The sequence below is a fragment of the Gigantopelta aegis genome, chromosome 11 (genome assembly GCF_016097555.1).
Source record: "Gigantopelta aegis isolate Gae_Host chromosome 11, Gae_host_genome, whole genome shotgun sequence".
In the NCBI taxonomy this organism is placed as follows: domain Eukaryota; kingdom Metazoa; phylum Mollusca; class Gastropoda; order Neomphalida; family Peltospiridae; genus Gigantopelta; species Gigantopelta aegis.
Genome location: NC_054709.1, coordinates 11,296,307 through 11,316,389, shown reverse-complemented (window position 1 = coordinate 11,316,389; position 20,083 = coordinate 11,296,307). Strand labels below are relative to the sequence as shown.

At 36.6% G+C, this 20,083-nt stretch overlaps 2 protein-coding genes across 2 annotated transcripts; one reads left to right on the top strand and one right to left on the bottom strand.

Moving 5' to 3' along the window:
* Nucleotides 1–1,110: 1,110 nt before the first annotated feature.
* Nucleotides 1,111–20,083, bottom strand: LOC121385197 (cytochrome c oxidase assembly factor 3, mitochondrial-like). The gene is made up of 3 exons (XM_041515764.1): nucleotides 20,042–20,083; nucleotides 5,151–5,400; nucleotides 1,111–1,428 (listed from the first exon to the last, which is right to left on the bottom strand). The coding sequence occupies exons 1-3, from the start codon at nucleotides 20,066–20,068 to the stop codon at nucleotides 1,349–1,351; spliced, it is 357 nt and encodes a 118-aa protein (XP_041371698.1). The 5' UTR covers nucleotides 20,069–20,083; the 3' UTR covers nucleotides 1,111–1,348.
* On the top strand, nucleotides 5,540–10,375 carry LOC121385196. Its single transcript, XM_041515763.1, has 2 exons — nucleotides 5,540–5,872; nucleotides 7,236–10,375. The coding sequence occupies exon 2, from the start codon at nucleotides 7,251–7,253 to the stop codon at nucleotides 8,538–8,540; it is 1,290 nt and encodes a 429-aa protein (XP_041371697.1). The 5' UTR covers nucleotides 5,540–5,872; nucleotides 7,236–7,250; the 3' UTR covers nucleotides 8,541–10,375.

Below are 20,083 nucleotides of genomic sequence, written 5' to 3'. Positions count from 1 at the left end.
AAACCATAAAAATGTGTCGGTATTATCATGACCTGTTACGGTATTCAAACAACCGGTTCAAAAAATGACAATAAATGACCTGTTATAGACAGAAATATGAGATGTATTTACAAGTTTACTGCAAAACATATATAATTTGAAACAGACTATAACACCCAGATTGATATTGATTAAAGCTGACGGGTCAAGTCACAAGTACTAAGCTAAGCAGAAGGGTGGTCTCAGGTTTGTTCAATATAAAACTGGGCTCAATGGGTAGGTGTAAACCACTTGCACTGACCAGTGATCCATAACTGGTTCAACAAAGGCCATGGTTTGTGCTATCCTGCCTGTGTGAAGCGCAAATAAAAGATCCCTTGCTGCCTGTCATAAAAAGAGTAGCCTATGTGGCGACAGCGGGTTTCCTCTAAAAACAGTGTCAGAATGACCATATGTTTGACGTCCAATAGCCGATGATAAGATAAAAAAAATCAATGTGCTCTAGGGGCGTCGTTAAATAAAACAAACTTTACTTCTTTTTTTAATAGGTAATGATAATACTCACACATTTTTATTCCAGGGAATTCCATAACTAATATATAAGACTGGAAAATCACCTGGGTATAATTTTGATTAGTCACACTGGAACACATTTAACTGGGGCTTAATTCACTAAACTCTCGCACATTTGCGATCTCGCAGTGCAATGCAAAAATACTTATAAAGAGGATGCTTTGTTGTCTAGCAGAGCCTAAGAGACCTTTGTGAATTAGGCCTCTGGGCCCCCGTTTCACAAAGCGATCTTAGAGCTAAGAGTACCATAAATGTATGTTAGGTGTGCAGTTACGGTGATCTTAGGGCTAAGATGGATTCGTGGGACAGGGCCCTGGCCTGTAAGTCTAGTGGAATTTAAATTGTATTCATCCACAGTAATTGCTACTCGCCAGGGGTGAGAGGGCAAATGTTACGCTACAACTCCTGCATGTACAAATGTGATCTACTCTGAAATGTTTTACTTCTGCAACTTGCTGGCTATTAAACATACATTTGTGCATCACCAAGGTCAAAAATAACAAATATTTACACTGAACATAGCACTGAAAATTAAAAAAAAAGAACAGCAATGCGGTGTTAAGTGATATTTGTTTTAATACAGGCCCTACATTACATGTAAATACGATTTAGTTCACTACAAAAACTTGTACTGTCAGTATCTCTTCTGCTGTTTGAATTCACACAGTCTCATAAAGCACGCCACACACATTTTCTGTACAGTTACAGACAACAGAAATCACATAATTTATATCGGTGCTGTGTTCAGATAAGTCTCCTTGAAAGTTTCACCGTAGTCCACTGTACGTCAGACACATCAAGAATGTGACTGTTCAGGGACCGTGTCGAAATCTTCCAGAAACTTCTCTTGTCTCACGGCGTACATGGAATAACCATCTTCATATAGTTAAGGAAAAGTAAACAAATTTCCTGCTGCTGGAAAAGAATGGGAGATTCGTTTAACACTAACTCAGCACATTTTAAAACAATTACTTTTCTGATTTCAACACTAATGCAGTTTAAAAGTTAACTTTATAATAAGATTAATAACTACAGGCAATAAATGTAAATGGTTTAAATACATTTTACTCTATACTTCGCATTCCGAATGAGTAGCAGTAAATACAAAAAAATGTTTTGCTAAAACTAGGATAGCATTGTTATTCATATGTGATATCATTCTAGATAATTTTCTAAATGTATACTACACCGCTGCAGATGGGGGAAATCATAAAAATGATATTATTCAAGGGAGATAACTCGTGGTACAAATTTTTTAATACAGAATTTTCAATAATTTTTATAAAATTGAAATAGTTTTTATTGGAATCAATAACCTACATCATCTTGTGATATTTTACTACAACTTGGCAAAAGTTGGGGTTATTTTGCTTTTAAGTTTACTTTATTATAAAATTAACATTTAAACTTGTATGTTTTTTTTTATATCAACTGATATCATCAACCTGTAGTCATTTCTACCATTAAACAGCTAAACATATTTTTATTTATAACCATTGTATATGCAGGGAACAATATTTCAAAATCTTTGGTAACCGCAAGTCAGTGTACATGAGTTTTATTTAGATAACTGATTGTTAGGCCTACCTAATCCTAAAACACTTGAACTATGGTTCTGTACTTCAAAAACATAAACTGATTTTCACTTTCCTTACTGACATATTACTGAAACATGGTACTATTAATTTTTTAATGTAATTGTTCGCCATATAACTGATTGGCGAAAAGAAGAACGGTTGTGAAATATTGTAAAGTGCAAAATTAAAAGTTAAAATATTTGTTTTGTTTAACGACACCACTAGAGCACATTGATTTCCTAATCATTGGCTATTGGATGTCAAACATTTGATAATTTTGACAGTCATGGAGAGGAAACATGCAACATTTTTTCCATTAGTAGCATGGGATCGTTTATATGCACAATCTGACAAACAGGATAGCACATACCACAGCCTTTGATATACCAACTGCAGTGCACTGGCTGGAATGAGAAATAATCCAATGGGCCCGCTGATATAGATCCTAGCCAGACCGCACATCAAGCGAGCCCTTTACCACAGGCTATGCCCCGCCTTGCAAAATTAAAGTACAAAAAAAATATTTCCTAACTTTTGTGTATCCTGCCAGGCATTTGTGTAGCCAGGATTTATAGGGGGAGGGGGGAACCACATTATATATGAGTCATGTTATGGGTCAACAGAAAAATGTGTTTGGGGGTGGGGAATGACCCCCTCTGGCTATATTAGCGCTGCCAGAAATCAAGTTTACACTGTCTGCTGCCAAATTGCCACAAGCATAAATGAAGTCTCAAACTGCAATGATAATGTCAGACAGAGGAATAACTTTACTTTTGCACACCCACAACACATTCCTGTGATGTGAGATGGGCTGAAAATTGGTGATTGCAATCCCTAGAACTGCCAAAAATTGTATTCACGGCTAACAAATCTAAACTGGTTTTAACTTATAATATAAGGCACATATCATAAACTTAAAACCGTGAAAACATGCAAATGATCCTTGTGTGGTCAACAATATTGAACATCATGTTTTGGGGGTGGGGTTTTAGGAAAAGTGCATTTACGCATAGCTCTCACATCCTTGAAATTAAATTATAGCCATCCATTACGAATGTCATGTAAAAACAAGTAGATATCAAACCTTAAGGTCCGCTTTTCCCGAACGTGATTCTGCACAAGTGCTTGTGGAAATGTGCTTTTTCATATCTGCGTTTTCACACGATGATTATTATACAAAATATGACTATGCCAAAGTGTACTTTTAAGACAAAAGCAAATACATGTACTTCACATTATGACATCACCACGCTAAAAATTCAGGTATCACATATATGGAAAAGGTACTGTGTATAAATCATACACAGGGTTAGCTCTGACACTCGACAATTGCGAATTTCAAAAACAATGGGCAAATTTTATTTTAAGTTGGCGAAATAATTTCATGAAATAAATGATGTTTTGTTGGAAAATAAATGGGTTTCTGCAGTTTTTGAAGTATCATTGATAATTTGGCGAAATGTTCTGCCGACCCAAAGCTAGCCCGGATACATGTATGCACTGTATCAATAAATTTGCGTGTAGAAGTGGGCGAAAAATCACATTAATGGAAAGACTGGCTTAACTATTGAAACAGATTAATGTTTTGTGGATACAAGTTTGTACATTTAAATGGAATAAACCAAAATTAATCTGTACTGAATATATTTGTCTAGGTTTTCATGGAACATTTTGGTTTTCTAACTTTCGATCAGTGACAATTGCTATCAATTTGAAACTAAGTATTTGTTTAGTAACTACTACTTAAAGGGACACACCCTAGTTACGGCTATTTGTTAACCATTACGGCGTTGTTTTTCGCTATTAAACCCCATTTTTCACAAATAAAATTGCACTTTACTTAAATTTTATTATTTAGAATACACATTTCCATTCACCTGAAGTGCTTTTTGGTAATCCTGATGTTTGTAAAACCACGAAATGCATTTTTTCACAAGACGTTCTGTCGAGAAAAAAACGTTACGCAAGCGAGGTCCAATCTATTTTTAATGTCACAGACGTTGGTATATCACGTGACCGTTATCATTTTGGTTTGGTTTGTTTTCTCGTGCACGGTTCACGCAATCAACATCCGATTTGTTGTTGTTCATTTGTGAGATTTTTCTTCACAGTTCGTGAACATTTTCAGTAACAATAAAGTTCAGACAAGTAAGTGTCTCAATACAAAACGTTACAAACCCTTAAAACCAATAATTTTGCTAAGTCTTACGATATCTGGAGAGGGGATACAACCAGGACATAACAGTTGGAACATGTCCAGGAGAGTGAAAGAAACGCACCCCAAGTCTGTGAAATTTGTCGTGACGTAGGCATTGTTGTGCTTCGAGCAACATCTACCGGTGACATCAGAATACTAACTTTTAAAATTATTTCAAGCAATTGGGACATGGGGATTCCCATGGTATTTATCGATATAAAACCTGCTTTTTCACTCCATTTGATAAAAACGTGATCTAAGTGTGTTACAGGTTTGTAGATTAACCAAATTGTAATTTATTTTCGCTGGATGTGCGGTGTGCGGCTTTAATGTTTTTGGATTGTGTAACAATCTCTCAACTTTGCATCTATAGTGAATAGTGATGCAATACTGAACAAAATGTGTTCCAAGGTTTTATTTATTTTTATATTTGTAATTATGAATATCTCGTTGAAAGAAATAGAAATAAAAAGCAGCCATATGCCACTATGCATGCTTTGAAGATATGTGGGATCAAATTTACCAGACACTGAGACAGTGGTTTCAATGTACCACTACCAGTCTTTCATTATTTTTTTAAGTTTAAAAAAATAGCTTTTAAGAAGAAAAAAAATTTCATATTAATTTTTGTATTGAAACATGTATTGCAATTAAATCCTATTATCATAAACAGGTCGGTAGGCATTACTTTATGATCCTAGACTCCAAGGACAGACCCAACTGCCCAAGTAGATTTTACAAATAATAACAAAGGGAACTAACTCTTTGTGCTTGTTATTACCATAAGCACGTTTTACACAAGTCAACTTTCACTTCAAGGATACAAATTGACAACACGGCGACGCCAAGGAAAACCGCCGTGTAACGATTCCTGTTTCTAAGTCCACGCAGTTCCTTAGCTCTATCCAGGTTCATGGTTTCTAACTTCCGAATGTAATGTTTGTCCGACTCGCCGAGTTTGTTGAACTCTTTCGTCATATCAACCTTCTCCATCCGATTTGCTTCGGCCATCTTTCTCGTATTTTGTTGTATTTTCCTTCTTTTGTAGGAACCACACTGTAACATGGCACCTGCCTTGATTCAACATAAACGATTGTACATAATATAAACGAGTTTTATTTTAAATGATATCTACCAAGGAACGCTTATTTGCTATATCATACCATATTCTTCTTTCTTTTGTAATTAAGTCAAGCGACCCAAGGTGTGCGTTATAATAATAAACATTAATTCATAGAGCACTGCTAAAACATCAGAATTTAATTAGGTTTTAACTAGAATAACATCTAGCAAAGCCTATGTTATTATAACACAAGAATAACGAATATACACAGGAACATGATAGGTACATTTTTATTTTTATTATTAAAGTGTATTTTATTTTTGTCATAGATGCTTTAGAAAAAACGGAGAAAACTACCACAAACAAACGTCCATTTTGTGTTTACATTTTCTAGCACCTGTCGGGTGCCGTGTTGTTTTTTTGTTTTGTTTGAAAATGTCCACGAACTGTCCCTGATGACGCTGTAATATACAATCTTATCAGGTGAGATATCTTAATAATCACGCAAACAAGTGAGGTAGGTATTCTCGATTTTGCGCCTCCGCCGTTTGACGAACCACAAACAAAGAATGAACTCGGAACTGGACTCCGGAGCGGCGTCACAACCAATGTTTGCTTTGTTACACGGTTCACCCATCGAGGCGAATTAATTGGATTATCGCACACAGTGCCGCCGGGTTCCAGTCTCACAACACGTGTCCATATCCAAATAAATGGCACAACCTCTGGCTTTGCTAGTGATGGAAAGAGCTAGGGGACGGGTTGCTCACATCATCACATGGCCGCTGATGGCGGTTGTGTGATGTGCTTCATCAAGTTAATGTGAACATTATTTGTAATATAAATTTAATAGAGGACCTAGAAGTTCCTGACTACAGAAGAGATTAGCAATTTGTGTAATAACATTGTAGTAACTCCAGATTATGTTTATGATTCCAGAACAAATCTTGACAATCCTTTAAAAAGGTCATGGAAAATGCATTTCAGGCACATGTGAAGATTGTGGCAAGCAAATATTATACGGGGTGTGTGTGTGGGGGGGGGGGGGGGGGGGGGGGGGGGGGGGGGGGGGGTGGGGGGGGGGGGGGGGGGGTGGGGGGGGGGGGGGGGGGGGGGGGGGGGGGGGGGGGGGGGGGGGGGGGGGTGGGGGGGGGGGGGGGGGGGGGGGGGGGGGGGGGGGGGGGGGGGGGGGGGGGGGGGGGGGGGGGGGGGGGGTGGGGGGGTGGTGGGGGGGGTTTGGTGTGGGGGGGGGTGGTTGTGGGGGGGGGGGGGTGGGGGTGGGGGGGGGGGGTTAGATTTTGTTCTTCCAGAGAATATATACATTGAAAAAAAAAGAAACTTTGCTTGTAACAGGGGGCATATCGACCTCTAAATTCCCTTTTAGCACCCACACATGTATTTATAAAGTCATGGCCAAACAAATGTTTTTACTGCTCATCACCCAAAAGTTTATATGTGAACTTGAACAATTTAGATGTATAAGGTGCATCAGAATAATTTTTTTAAAATTAAAAATACAACCCAAAAAATCAATTTTAAAAGAGTGTTCCACAAACCGTTCCGAGTTTGACCCAAAGAAATTCTACCATGTAACCACAGGGCTAGCTCTGGCACTCGCCATATTCTCCAATTGCGAATTTTAAAACCAATTGGCAAGTTTTATTTTAATTTGGCGAAATAATCATTTGCACTGACTGCTTACTGTTAGATAATAACTAGATTTTCACAATTTTTAAAGTTTAATCAATAATTTGGCGAAATGTTTTGCTCACCCAGAGCTAGCCCTGAACCAAAATTACAATGTGTTAAGTGCATAGTTCAATAAAACACTCTTTCATTCTTTCAGGGCTGAACACAAACGATGGGGAATATTGGGGGCAGTCGCTTGAAGGACAAGGACAGGGACAAAACATGTTTCCAGTTTTACGACCGTCTCCTTCTCGCGACCCCCGGACAGCTCATGTACTCGTGTTCCTACACCAAGTGGGTCCGGAGCAAACGCAGCGTCTGCGGCTTCACCGATAAAGTGGACTACACGTCGACGCGAGAAACATACCGTCGCACTGGGATCCTCGTCAAGCCCGACACGCTGGAAGGTCGCTTCTTCTCGGTAACGATGAAGTCCCATTCAGAGATGGTCATCTCGGAGAAACTGTCTTCCTGGGTCGAATTGTTTAAGATACCGAAAGTCCCTGTACCCGACGTTGATGATCCACATTGGCTTCAGCAGGTTCACCACAACCGGACGAGAAAGGAATGCAATGTTGTTGGATACCGTGGCGGAATCGCTGTGGTTCAGGTTAACTGTGACAGGCATTACTCGATCGCCAAGTTTTACATCCTCGATCTGACGAACTGTGCATGTCTGGGACATTTTCTAATCATGTACCACACGAGGAGGTGGTACGAATGCTACATCTCGCCAAACAAGCTGAGGATCTGCCTGAGACCGGATCATCTGACGAGAATCATGGTCCTTCCCGACAACTACATAATACAGAATCTGCACATTTATCCATCGGAAAATTTCAACATCTCTGTCGAAATCGTCCCACCCATGTTACGGACGTATGCCATTACTTTTAACCAAAAACTTGGAGACGATTTTGCAATAGTTGCTTCCAATACGGACATCGAGGTCAGAAACGTCAGTGATTGGTTGGTTGTTCGACAGGTTTCCAATCTGAACCTGTCGGCGAATATTCAACAAGTTCGTTCCAGTCCCTTAGGTGATTTTCTGGCTGTCCGATGCATACACCCGATTCACAGTCGGGAATTTTCCACAAACTGCATCGCAGTGTTAAGCTTCCCAAAGTTGGAGATTGTGATGAAAGTGGATGTCCGTGGGTGTTACTGGCCAGTGTCGGAGGTCGTGAACCTTCAGGTGTTTCCCCGATTTGCTCCGAGCGAGACCTGTATTGCAGTGATGAAAAACTCAAGCTACAAACGGAAAGTCTTCGTGTACAAGCTTCCCAGCGTCATGCAGAGTTTGCAGTCTTTCTGTCGACGAACACTTCTCCAGCTGGTCAAGATGGACGAATTCGTGAAACTGCCACTACCGAATAAGCTGCAGGACTACTTGCAGTTTCGGGAAAAAATTGCACATAGGTGTGAAGTCCGTAACACACACGACATGGTAACCAGGTTGTAAAATCCTAGTTAAAATTCAAACCCTAATGTTTTTTAAAATTATTATTAATAATCGGATTTAAGCTGTCGGTCTCCAATTTGCCAAATGCAATTTAAAGTTGAATTTAGCAAATGCATATAAAGAGTTCAGATGCAAAAACCAATAAATCCATTTGAGTAATTTTTTACAAGGTTTTGTTTTGTTATGCTTTCTATGTCAAACATATCAAGTCCACAATGGGCGATCTTAAGCTGAATAAGTGAAGTAAATAAAGGACAGAATAAAAAAAAACGAGTATGAAAATCAGAATATAACGCCTTGAACTGAGTAATGACGGTAGGAGTAATTTTTTGAATAAAATGGCCTTTATCGGTTTTTGCGCCTGAACTCTTTATATCATTAAAAATTTGCCAAAACGCTATTCATAAAATTGTGTTGTTTTTAAGTGTATAGCTGTTTTAAAAAAAAAAATTCTATTTAGCTAAATGTTACTTGAATTTGGTTACAGATTACTGCATGAAATGTGCCAAATTGCTAAATAATTTTTGGGATCCAGCTTAAACCCCAAGTAATGGTTGTTTTCTATGCATCATATATGTAATAATTTATTACATATATATATGATTCACAGAAAACAACCACTTTTTGTGGCTTTTTTAGCTTTTTGCATATATGATTCATAATATTGTAGCAAAACCCCACAAAAGAATTGTAATTGCAATATGATGACCTGTTGCTTTATATAAAAATATATAATCTTTGCCGTGAGCAAAATCAAGGTGAGATGGAGATCCCTAGGGCTGCGGACTTGTATGGAAAAAACCCATACTGGGCAAATCGGTATCAAAACCAACAAGCCCGTTGGGCGACTCACAATTTTGAGTAAAACTCTGCTGACGAATGGTTTGTTTTATATATGGCAAATGAAAGTGGTCATAAGATTTGAGTAAAATCTCGGGCTAGTGATAATATCTGTAGGCTAGTGGATTTTTTAATTTACTAGCCTGGCTGGCTATATATAAAAAAAAAGAGTCTAATTTCACAGGCCTGGATCCCTCTCCATAAATAGGGTGGGTAGGTTTGAACGTATTATTTTTTAAAATCGAATCGATCTGAGAAACCATAATCAGCCGAATCTAGATTACTGATTGCAAAAAAATCAGGAATCATCATTTTAAAAAACAAAAACAGAAATCTAATATGCATCACCAATGTACTTTTCATGCTGGGGTATTGTTAAACATTCATTAATAAATTCATTCATTCTGATATGCATCACCGATGTACTTTTCATGCTGGAGTATCGTTAAACATTCATTCATTAATTCATTCATTCTAATATGCATCAGTGAGTTAAAATGTTTCAAGTATGCACTGATTGTAAAGTGCTTTAAATCATATCCTTTTAATATGCATTAATTTATAAATGATTTAGTTATTATTTTGTGTGTTTCAAGGTTGTTAGAGTATTTATAAACTGAAATGTTTGTACTACGTTGGTGAAAGTGTATGTTTTTAACTTGATTGTTATTGGGTACAGGAACTTTAAACTCCAAGGGCTTTTTATCTGACTAATGCAAGCATTATAACACCATTTTCCAGTTTTCCACTGCTCAAACATAGCCTGTCATATGTCGTAGGTCAGTTTTAGTGAGATGAATACGACTACTAGTCATAATTTATTTATTAACAGAAAATCTTGTTTAGATATAAAATCTATATGTTGTACAAATTCTTGAGTTGGTCTAGTGGCGACTACATACATGTACACATAGGCCTATTGTGAATAACTTTATTTTTTAAAGTTGACCTTACGTTTGTGTGTAGGTATTTTATTTTTTAAAGTTGGCCAAATGTTTGTGTGTAGGTATTTTATTTTTTAAAGTTGGCCAAACGTTTGTGTGTAGGTATTTTATTTTTTAAAGTTGACCTTACTTTGTGTGTAGGTATTTTATTTTTTAAAGTTGACCTTTGTGTGTGTAGGTATTTTATTTTTTAAAATTGACCGTAATTATGTGTAGGTATTTTAGTTAAAGTTGAACTTGCATGTATGTCTGTATTTTATTTTTACCTGTGTTACTGATTCTGTTAGTGTATTTATGAAAGTGTTTATGTAGAGGATAGTTTGTGTGTTTAGTTGTTTTTTCAAATATGCTTCATGTATCTCATCAAATGAAGTAAAAATTAAGGAAATGGTTTATTTAATGACGCACTCAACACATTTTATTGACAATTATATGTTGTGGGACATATGGTTAAGGACCACACAGATATTGAGGGAAGAAACCAGCTATCGCCACTTCATGGGCTTCTCCGATTAGCAGCAAGGGATCTTTTATATGCACCATCCCACAAACAGGATAACACTTAATGAACCAGTCGTGGTGCATTGGCTGGAGCGAGAAATAGCCCACTGACTGTTAAAATGCATGCCTGATGCGTGATCGGTCTGGGATCGATCCCTGTTGGTGAACCCATTGGGCTATTTCTCGTTCCAGCCAGTGCACCACAACTGGTATATCAAAGGCCGTTGTATGTGCTACCCTGTCTATGGGATGGTGCATATAAAAGATCCCTTGCTGCTAATCGAAAAAGAGTAGCCCTTGAAGTGGCCACAGCAGGTTTCATCCCTTAATATCTGTGTGGTCCGTAACCATATGTCCGATGCCATATAACCGTAAATAAAATGTGTTGAATGCGTCGTTAAATAAAACATTTCCTTCCTTCGAAATAGTGGCCTGCAAAAAGCAATTAATTTTTTAGACCTAGCAGGTGCTGGTATATCAAAGAACATGGTATGTGCTATCCTGTCTGTGGGATGGTGCATATAAAAGATCCCTTGCACTACTCATGAAAAAATGTAGCGGGTTTCCTCTCTACGACTATATGTCAGAATTACCAAATGTTTGACATCCAAGAAGCAATGATTAATAAATCAATGTGCTCTAATGGTGTCGTTAAACAAAACAAACTTTATGTTTAGCATCAAAGGTGAACTACTTTTGAAATTATACTTCCAGGGTTTTGATACCCAATTATGTTTAGATACATACAAAATCACATAACCACTATTAAACTTTGATATTTTATGTAAAAACAAAGCCACTTTAGTTGTGGTTCGTGTAATGCTCAAAATGTTTGGGGTTGTTTTGCCCATTTTTAAGTTGTGCGTTATCTGTAAGTATTGTAACTTAATTATAAATTTAACATAATAAAAAAAATTCCCAGTGCATAACAGTAATATTATGTATTGGTAAATGTACAGGGCCCGTGCTTATGAACTGTTAAAAGAGTCCAGACTCGATCTCTGATGACATCACATGCATACAATTTGTATGGCGTTGCCATGACATTCATGTCTCAGACTCTAGAATCTCAAGCATAGACTCGAAAAGTTTTATAAGCACCAGGCCTAGTGCAATGTATACACACATGTTGCAATATTTTTTCTTTTTTTCTTTAAAATATTTTGTTTCTTTTTTTCTTTAAAATATGCATAATATGTTACTTTTTTTGTCTTCACGAAGTTGAAAAGACAAACTAACGGTGCTAGTACGTATACTGGTAGTATTGACCACATCACATGTCATGTGTTATTTAGTTTTACAGTAAGTTTTTGTGTTTAGCTTCATTTCTTATATACTAACTATATAATTATACTATACGTCTTAGGTTCATGGAACTTGCTTTAGAATGAAAACACACTGGGTCTGGTGAGAATGGTGCCAATCCAAAATGAAACGCATTGAATTGAATGTGATAAAACACACCGCGTCTGTCCTGATGTCAACAACAGATCAAACAGCAGACATCATAGAACATGTACTATATTTTCACACTGCCAGACTGGCAGCTGCTCAATGTTCGAAGTTAACTCGTTCATTTTTCTTAATAACCAACAGGAAAGGTATATATTAATCAATGTGGATTTCTTATACTTATTGTTGATGTTTATAGAAGTAAATGTTTCTAAAGATATGAATGCATTAATATATATTGATAACATGTTATAGTTACAGACCCAGACGTCAAAATACCACAGACATGACATCTGTACCACACTCACCAGACCCAGACGTCAAAATACTGCAGACATTACATCTGTACCACACTCACCAGACCCAGACGTCAAAATACCACAGACATGACATCTGTACCACACTCGCCAGATCCAGATGTCAAAATACCGCAGACATGACATCTGTTCCACACTCACCAGACCCAGACCCGGACCCGCAGTGTTTTGGGACTTATAATTGCATCTGTGGAATCAGAATGTTTTTCTCAATGCATGTTAAACAAAATTGAAAATTAATTAATGTTAATTTTTAATTTAAATTTTAAACATGCAATGTTTGTGTACAGGGCCTCCACGAGTCCAAAAGATTGGACTCGAGTACTCAAGGGTCAAACTCAACCCGTACCCTAGTATCCTTACTAGATGATAATGAGACTAAGGAATAAAGTAAAATAGTATTATGCATCCTAATTCCAGCGCTGAATATGAATGCCAAATCATGCCATTGTATTGCATTTATAAACCAGTTGATACGTTCAGAATTGTGACGAACGTACGCCAGACTAAAAATAGAAACTATCACATGATCATATAATTATTGAACTTGTATTACTGATTAGTTACTGCTGAATTTTATGCTCTACATTCATGTAGTCCGACTTGTTACTTGTATGGGTACTCGTCGTTAAATATACCAACTCAAAACCCTGAGTGGGTGCTCCACAAGGCTCAGTGGGTAGGTGTAAACCACGTTCAACAAAGGCCATGGTTTGTATTATCCTGCCTGTGGGAAGTGCAAATAAAAGATCCCTTGCTGCTAATCGGAAAGAGTAGCTCATGAAGTGGCAACAGCGGGTTTCCTCTCAAAATCTGTGTGATCCTTAACCATATGTCTGACGCCATATAACCGTAAATAAAATGTGTTGCGTGCGTCGTTAAATAAAACATTTCTTTCTTTCGTCGTTAAATAAAACATTTCCTTCCTTGTACGGGTACTCGAGTCCTGTGAATGGACTCGAGTCTTGCTAGACTCGACCTGTGCCCGCCTATTCATGGATGCCCTATTTGTGTGTGTGTGTGTTTCTAGATTGTGTGAATTTTAACATCATAAATTACCAATATATGGTACGATAGTCATTTAACTCCATGGAGTTCTTATGTACAGCTTTAATTCGTTAACGTTTACTATTGTGTGATTATAACATGTACACAGTAATAGTCAGTATACACATGTATGCATGTTTTTTTTTTGCATATTATGTAGGTATACGTGTACATATGTATTTATTCTTGCTCATGTTTTTATTTATTACTATTATTTACATATTTATTATCAGCTTTTTGGGGTTTATGTTGTGCAATATATATAGACATATTATATCTGTATTTGTTGTTTTAATATTTAGTCTGAGCTAGCTTTGATCCACACTTAAGGCCATATTTACCAAACCTGTTTGTCTTAATTTAAAACACTGGTGTTTAAGCATTGTCAATATATACAAGACAGGTTTTGTATATTTGGCTCTTTATTGTGTATTGCTGGACCTTATATTATTTGATTTCTTGTGGGGGGTTTTTATTCATAATTTGAAAAAAACACCTGTTTTTCATCCACCTATGTATAAATTTGGCACATTGTATAATTGGTGATTGATAATACAGTCACGGTCAGTGTTTAGGTTACACACCACCATTAATTACTCCATACACTTCAATACAATTTCAATGTCAGAATATATTCTGTGAAAATTACAACACTATCGAGAGGGTCATGTGAATACCAGTTTTAGGGAGTGCTCTCAACTTGACAAGTACTGTGTAAAACATCGACATACAATGTAAGTCTAGTGTTTTCCCTAGCTTGTTTTAGCATCACCATGCCTCAATAGTCTAGCACCATCTTGCCTTAATCAGCACCATGCTGCCCTGAGATTAAACAAGCCTTTTTCACTAATTAATTCTAAAATTGCCTTTATAAAACACCCCAAAAGGTATTATTAATTAATAAAATATGCCTTTTATATCTTTTGCCATTCATGTTTATTTCAATTAATTTAATACAAGTGCCCCGAAAATGGTGAAAATGCCCCAAAAGTGTTTGGTCTACCATGCCTTGCCAAATTTCTAGGGAAATCACTAAAGTCGACCACGAAAGTTTTCAATTAATGGCCCCTATGTCCGTCCACTGCTTCGTGTTGCTGTTACACAAGTTACACCATAGCACTTGAACAGATGTGATCAGTTAGTACTACAAATAACAAGTAACTTCAAACCAATGGGTTATTTAAATACTACAGAGGTCAACCTACATGTAATCATTAAAGAAAGATTTCAACAAGCAGGCCTCAGACCACAATTAATTTCGCTATAAGTTTTTATATAGCCTTAGTGGCTATAACATTTTTATTAATATCAGCAGGCCTGTGGATTTTTGTATGTACCTTTGCCTGCCTGGGGGATACATACCCTGAAAAGGACAACCCCTGTGTCCAGCATATTGGTTTAAACAAACACATCCTCTAAACCAGGCCGGAGTACACCCATTTTATACAAAAAGCACTACTTTTGCATGGACCGGAATTGCAACAAACAAGTCGTCAATGTTAACAAGTTACACATGTTTACAAACTACATACTCTTCCCTGTCACTTCAGTCAAATAGTTGCCATGAAATAATCACGGTCAAACAGCAGACTACTTGCACGGACAGATTTCCGGATTTTGGACAACCAAATGGGAAGATATCTGTAATCTGAGGCCAGCATATCAGAATTTTGTAGTATTTGTTTAATGAGGAACTATTTCCGAAAGCGGACTATATTAAGCTGCTACAACAAGTAACAGCATGCCAGATGGTGGTGTGTTGCCTTTAAGGTGCCATAATACTGTTTAAAATTAATTATACAATTTTAAGTTTTATCAATGCATTTGTTACATTTTATGAATGCATTTGTTAAAAAAATTTAATGCATTTATTACATTTTATTAATGCAATTGTTAAATTTTATTAATGCAATTAGATTTAGATTTATATTAAATTTTATTAATGCATTTGCTACATTTTATTAATGCACAAAATTAAATTTAATTAAGATTTAAATTTCATTAATACAACTTTACATTTTATACATTTATTAAACTATATTAACACATTTATTAAACTACACTCATTAAATTTCATAGATTAATTTTTATATTTAATGTATATATTTAATAAATTTCCTTGATTAATTAGGTTGACAACAGGACATTTGTGGTACCATTGTTTTGGCTTTGTACACAATAAACATCAAATATCTTATAGGAATCAATTTTACTTCAAATACATTTTTAATAAAGGGTACGATTTGTTTTTATTATTAAAAAAAAAATGTACCGGGCAACACCCTTCAAATATAACATATCAAACAAAGTATGATGATGCAATGATGTCCTGTCATCAATCTCAGTAGCCTAGGTCTTCAGTAAACTGGATTAATCCTGTCCTGGACGGAGGAACCGGCTAAGGCCGACACATGCACCCAGGACATGACACATGCACCCAGGACATGCGTGCGTTACAACAGCTTGCTCTGAATGTGCACGTTAAACTCTCTTGACCTGACTTGACCGTACCTGGATTAATTATCTTCCAATGAAAAATTTTCAAGGGCAGTATTAGCAACAGTACATGTAGTTTTATATCTTATTTGCCTCAGGTAAGCTACATATTTTTTTCCATTAATATTTGATGGATTAATGTAATTACCAATGGACATGAAATATTCATATTAGCGGTATTCTTTTCTTTTTCACTTTTCTACTCCTGGCTTTGACAGTCAAAGGTTGAATTATGGTATTGTGTTGTCCATCTTTTCACTTCTAGGCCATATCTAGGATCATTAAAAATCCTAGTCCAGGCTGTATCTTCCTTGTCGATTCACATAAGATCATTAAACCTTGCATGCAAGTACAACTTGGGATGGTGGTGTGTTACATAGTGTTCGAGATTAACGGTATCCCAGTACCCCGGGGATACCAGAATTTAATTTTGGATACCAGACTTCAATAACCCTGTATCCCATCAGGATACCATATAATATTGTTAGGTTTTTTTTAAATCTTGCGTTTTAATTTTTTGCTGAAACAATGAAAGTCGAAAGTTAAGTAACAGTGTTGTCCAAGTTTGTTACGATGTTATTTATGAATTTCATTTAAGTGGGATACTAAATTCTCAGGTGGGATACCAGATTTTGAAATGTTGGTATCCAACTGGGATATGGCTCAATTTTTTTAATCTCGAACACTGACATACCATACCTAGATTACTATGACTTACTTACTTTTCTTGCATTACTGCACATTGAAGGAAATCCTTGTCTGGGCATATCTTTCTTATCAATTCACATAGCATATTCAATAAATTGTTTGCTTCTCCATCAAACTCCTGACGAGTGTCAGTGGCGGATCCAGAAAATCCATTTAGGGGGTGCCCCAGTGACATCAGGTGGAATGCCAAGGGAACTATGAGAGAGGTTTGGGGGGGGATCGCAAACAAAGAGAAAATTAATATATAATAGAATTATAACTAATGCAAAATTTAGGGGTGGGGTGGGCCACACACACATCCTCCCCCCCCCCCCCCTGTTGGTGAACCCATTGGGCTAATTCTCATTCCAGCTAGTGCTCCACAACTGGTGTAACAAAGGCTGTGGTATGTACTATCATGTCTGTGGGATGGTGCATATAAAAGATCCCTTGCTGCTAATTGAAAAGAGTAGCACATTAAGTGGCAACAGCGGGTTTCCTCTCCTAATATCTGTGTAGTCCTTAATCATATGTCCGACATCATACAACCGTAAATAAAATGTGTTGAGTGCGTCATTAAATAAACCATTTCCTTCTTTCCTAGACTGACCAAGCATCAGGTGAGTGCTTTGTCAGATCACAAAAGAACTAATTGGGAAAATGTCTGTCCCACATAGTTTTTCAGATTTTTTTCTCTCACCACAATGCTTTGAAATATTAAGCCGAAATTTTATATATAGCTTTATTATGTACTGTTATAGATCAAGTTTGATTTTCATGACAATTTTCCCATTTTTGACAAGACTTATGGCCCTTGAACTTTGGAAATATGAAAATGAGGGTGGCTTTTTTTACACATTTCTTTTGCAATGCCTCCAAATATTGAACTGAAATTTTGTCTATAGCTTTAATTTGTTCTGTTACCGATGTTGTTTGACGTTCATGGGAATTTACCAATTTCTCAGAGAATTATGGCCCTTGAACTTAGGAGATATGAAAATTTGGTGGTCCCGGTAGTGGACATGTGTTGCTTTAGCTTTAGCTGTACTCTCAGAATGCTTGTTGATTTGCATCCTCCCCACCCCCTCCCAAATATTGTGCATGTCCGAAGCATTTTCTTGTGAACTTTGTTTTCTCTCTCTCTTTTTTTTGTGTTTTTTTTAGAAAAACATCATGACACATTAATTTTTATTAATGAATGAATCAAAATGTTATCAATGGAAATTTTATTCAACTATTGTGATAAGTTTTAATTTATTGTCTGGTATATGCACTATTTTATTATTATTTCTTTTAAATATACATTGTTTTGATTTTCAAGTTAAATGTACTTTCTTTTTTTTAAACTATGTTCTTAATTTTAGTTTCTGTTTTCTTTTGAAATAAAGAAGCTTCACAAAACTATTTTTACTATTTGTTTCTTGCTGTTTTATGCATATTGTTTATAAAATACTGGTAACAGATAAATACAATAAGGGTTCCAGATTTTATGACATAAAGGGGAAAGGCAATTTTATTTACCCCCCCCCCCCCCCCCCCCCCCTTTAAGAACAAAGGGCTGCAAGAAGCCTAAAATTATTGGTAAGGCTTATTTTGATGTTACCAGGAATGGAGGATGTGAGATGTAGAACAATAGTAAAGTTTGTTTCATTTAATGCTGCCACTAGAGCACATTGACTTTTTATCTTATTATCGGCCGTTTTATTTGCTGTGCGCTTCCCACAGGCAGGATATGGATCACTGGTCGGTGCAAGTGGTTTACATCTACCCATTGAGCCTTGCGGAGCACTCACTCAGGGTTTGTAGTCTGTGTATCTGGATTAAAAATCACATGCCTCGACTGGGATCCGAACCCAGTACCTACCAGCCTGTAGACCGATGGTCTAACCACGATGCCACCGAGGCTGGTAGTAGAACAACGGAGACAAATTTTTAAGTGTGAGATCTGAGGTCAATATTTACGGTGGAATGAGTGTAATTGGGAGTCATGACCCCATGTTGCTAGGCCAATGGTTATAAAAGATCTCGCTCTACTTTCCCGGTAGCAGCAACTTTCTAGAGAAATTTTAATTTGCCAACACATGCCAACATTTTGATTATTTTGTTACTGGAAACAAATATTACAATATAGATACTATAGAATAAAGTACTAAACATGACAAAATGTAACTGTTTTATGTCAGAGATATTTTGTTTATAAATGCATGTGAGGAAATTAATGCACTTCCAAAAATGTTAGTGAAAGATCAATACACTTCAAAAATTAGTGAAGAAATAATACTTCCAAAAGTGACAATAATAATACACATCCAAAAGCTAGCAACAGAATAATACACTTCCAAAAGTCAGTGATGAAACGAGGCATCTTAAAATATTAAGCACAACAATTAGAAGCCAGCATGAAACAAAAAGGTGATAGTTATATCCAACAATAATTACTCTCTGAAATGTTTAAAAATACAGCACTAAGTTCATAAATTAGGACCCTAAAATATTAATGCAAAACAGTCAAGTACCATAGTTATTCGTACATATGAAACCTTTTTAATCTGCAACATTTGACAATTTTGTTTCACTAGCCATCTGGCATAGCAATAGTAGATATTTACTAGCCCAACATTGAATATATCACTAGCCATGGGAGTGGGGCTACCATAATCTAGAAGCCCTGGAGGATGGAATGGACAATACTTCTTGCTGTAGCCATGCGACATGTCCCAACAAAGCTGTGCTTTTGTTACAAGATGGGCAGCAGGGCAGTTGGCAGCTCCTGCCCCTATTATTACTAACAAAATTTAATGATATAAAGGGCCTATCAATATTGATCAATAAGGGGTGGGCTGGAGGGGACTCGGAGCTCAGGCAGTTGATAATATTGTACAGGGCTTCTAGAATTTTTACAAAATCCACTAGCCATGGGATCAGTGATTTTAACAATTTACTAGCCACAATTAAAAATTCGCTAGCCCTACTTACTCAATACAACCTTACTAATAGTAATAATCAGATATGCTACCTAAAGAGGAAGATAGAGATTAAAAAAACTAAGGTGTAGGCAGGATAGTCATATTTACAAAATACTTAATTTTTTTTTAAAAAAATCACTAGCAGTCGGGCATGGCAATATTACTTATTTACTAGCCCAACATTGAATATCACTAGCCATGGGAGTGGAGCTACTATAATCTAGAAGCCTTGATTGTAACATTTGTTATACCTGATCATTGAACTGCGGAAAACTCATCTATGAGTCTGTAAA

Bases quoted from the DNA above. Each gene is read 5' to 3' on its own strand.
- LOC121385197 (XM_041515764.1), bottom strand. From the start codon at position 20,068: ATGAGTTTTCCGCAGTTCAATGATCAG. The intron at 5,401-20,041 runs GTATAACAAATG...TGTTGAATCAAG, and splicing joins TTCCGCAGTTCAATGATCAG to GCAGGTGCCATGTTACAGTG. The intron at 1,429-5,150 runs GTATCCTTGAAG...AACTATATGAAG, and splicing joins CGTCGCCGTGTTGTCAATTT to ATGGTTATTCCATGTACGCC.
- LOC121385196 (XM_041515763.1), top strand. From the start codon at position 7,251: ATGGGGAATATTGGGGGCAGTCGCTTGAAGGACAAGGACAGGGACAAA.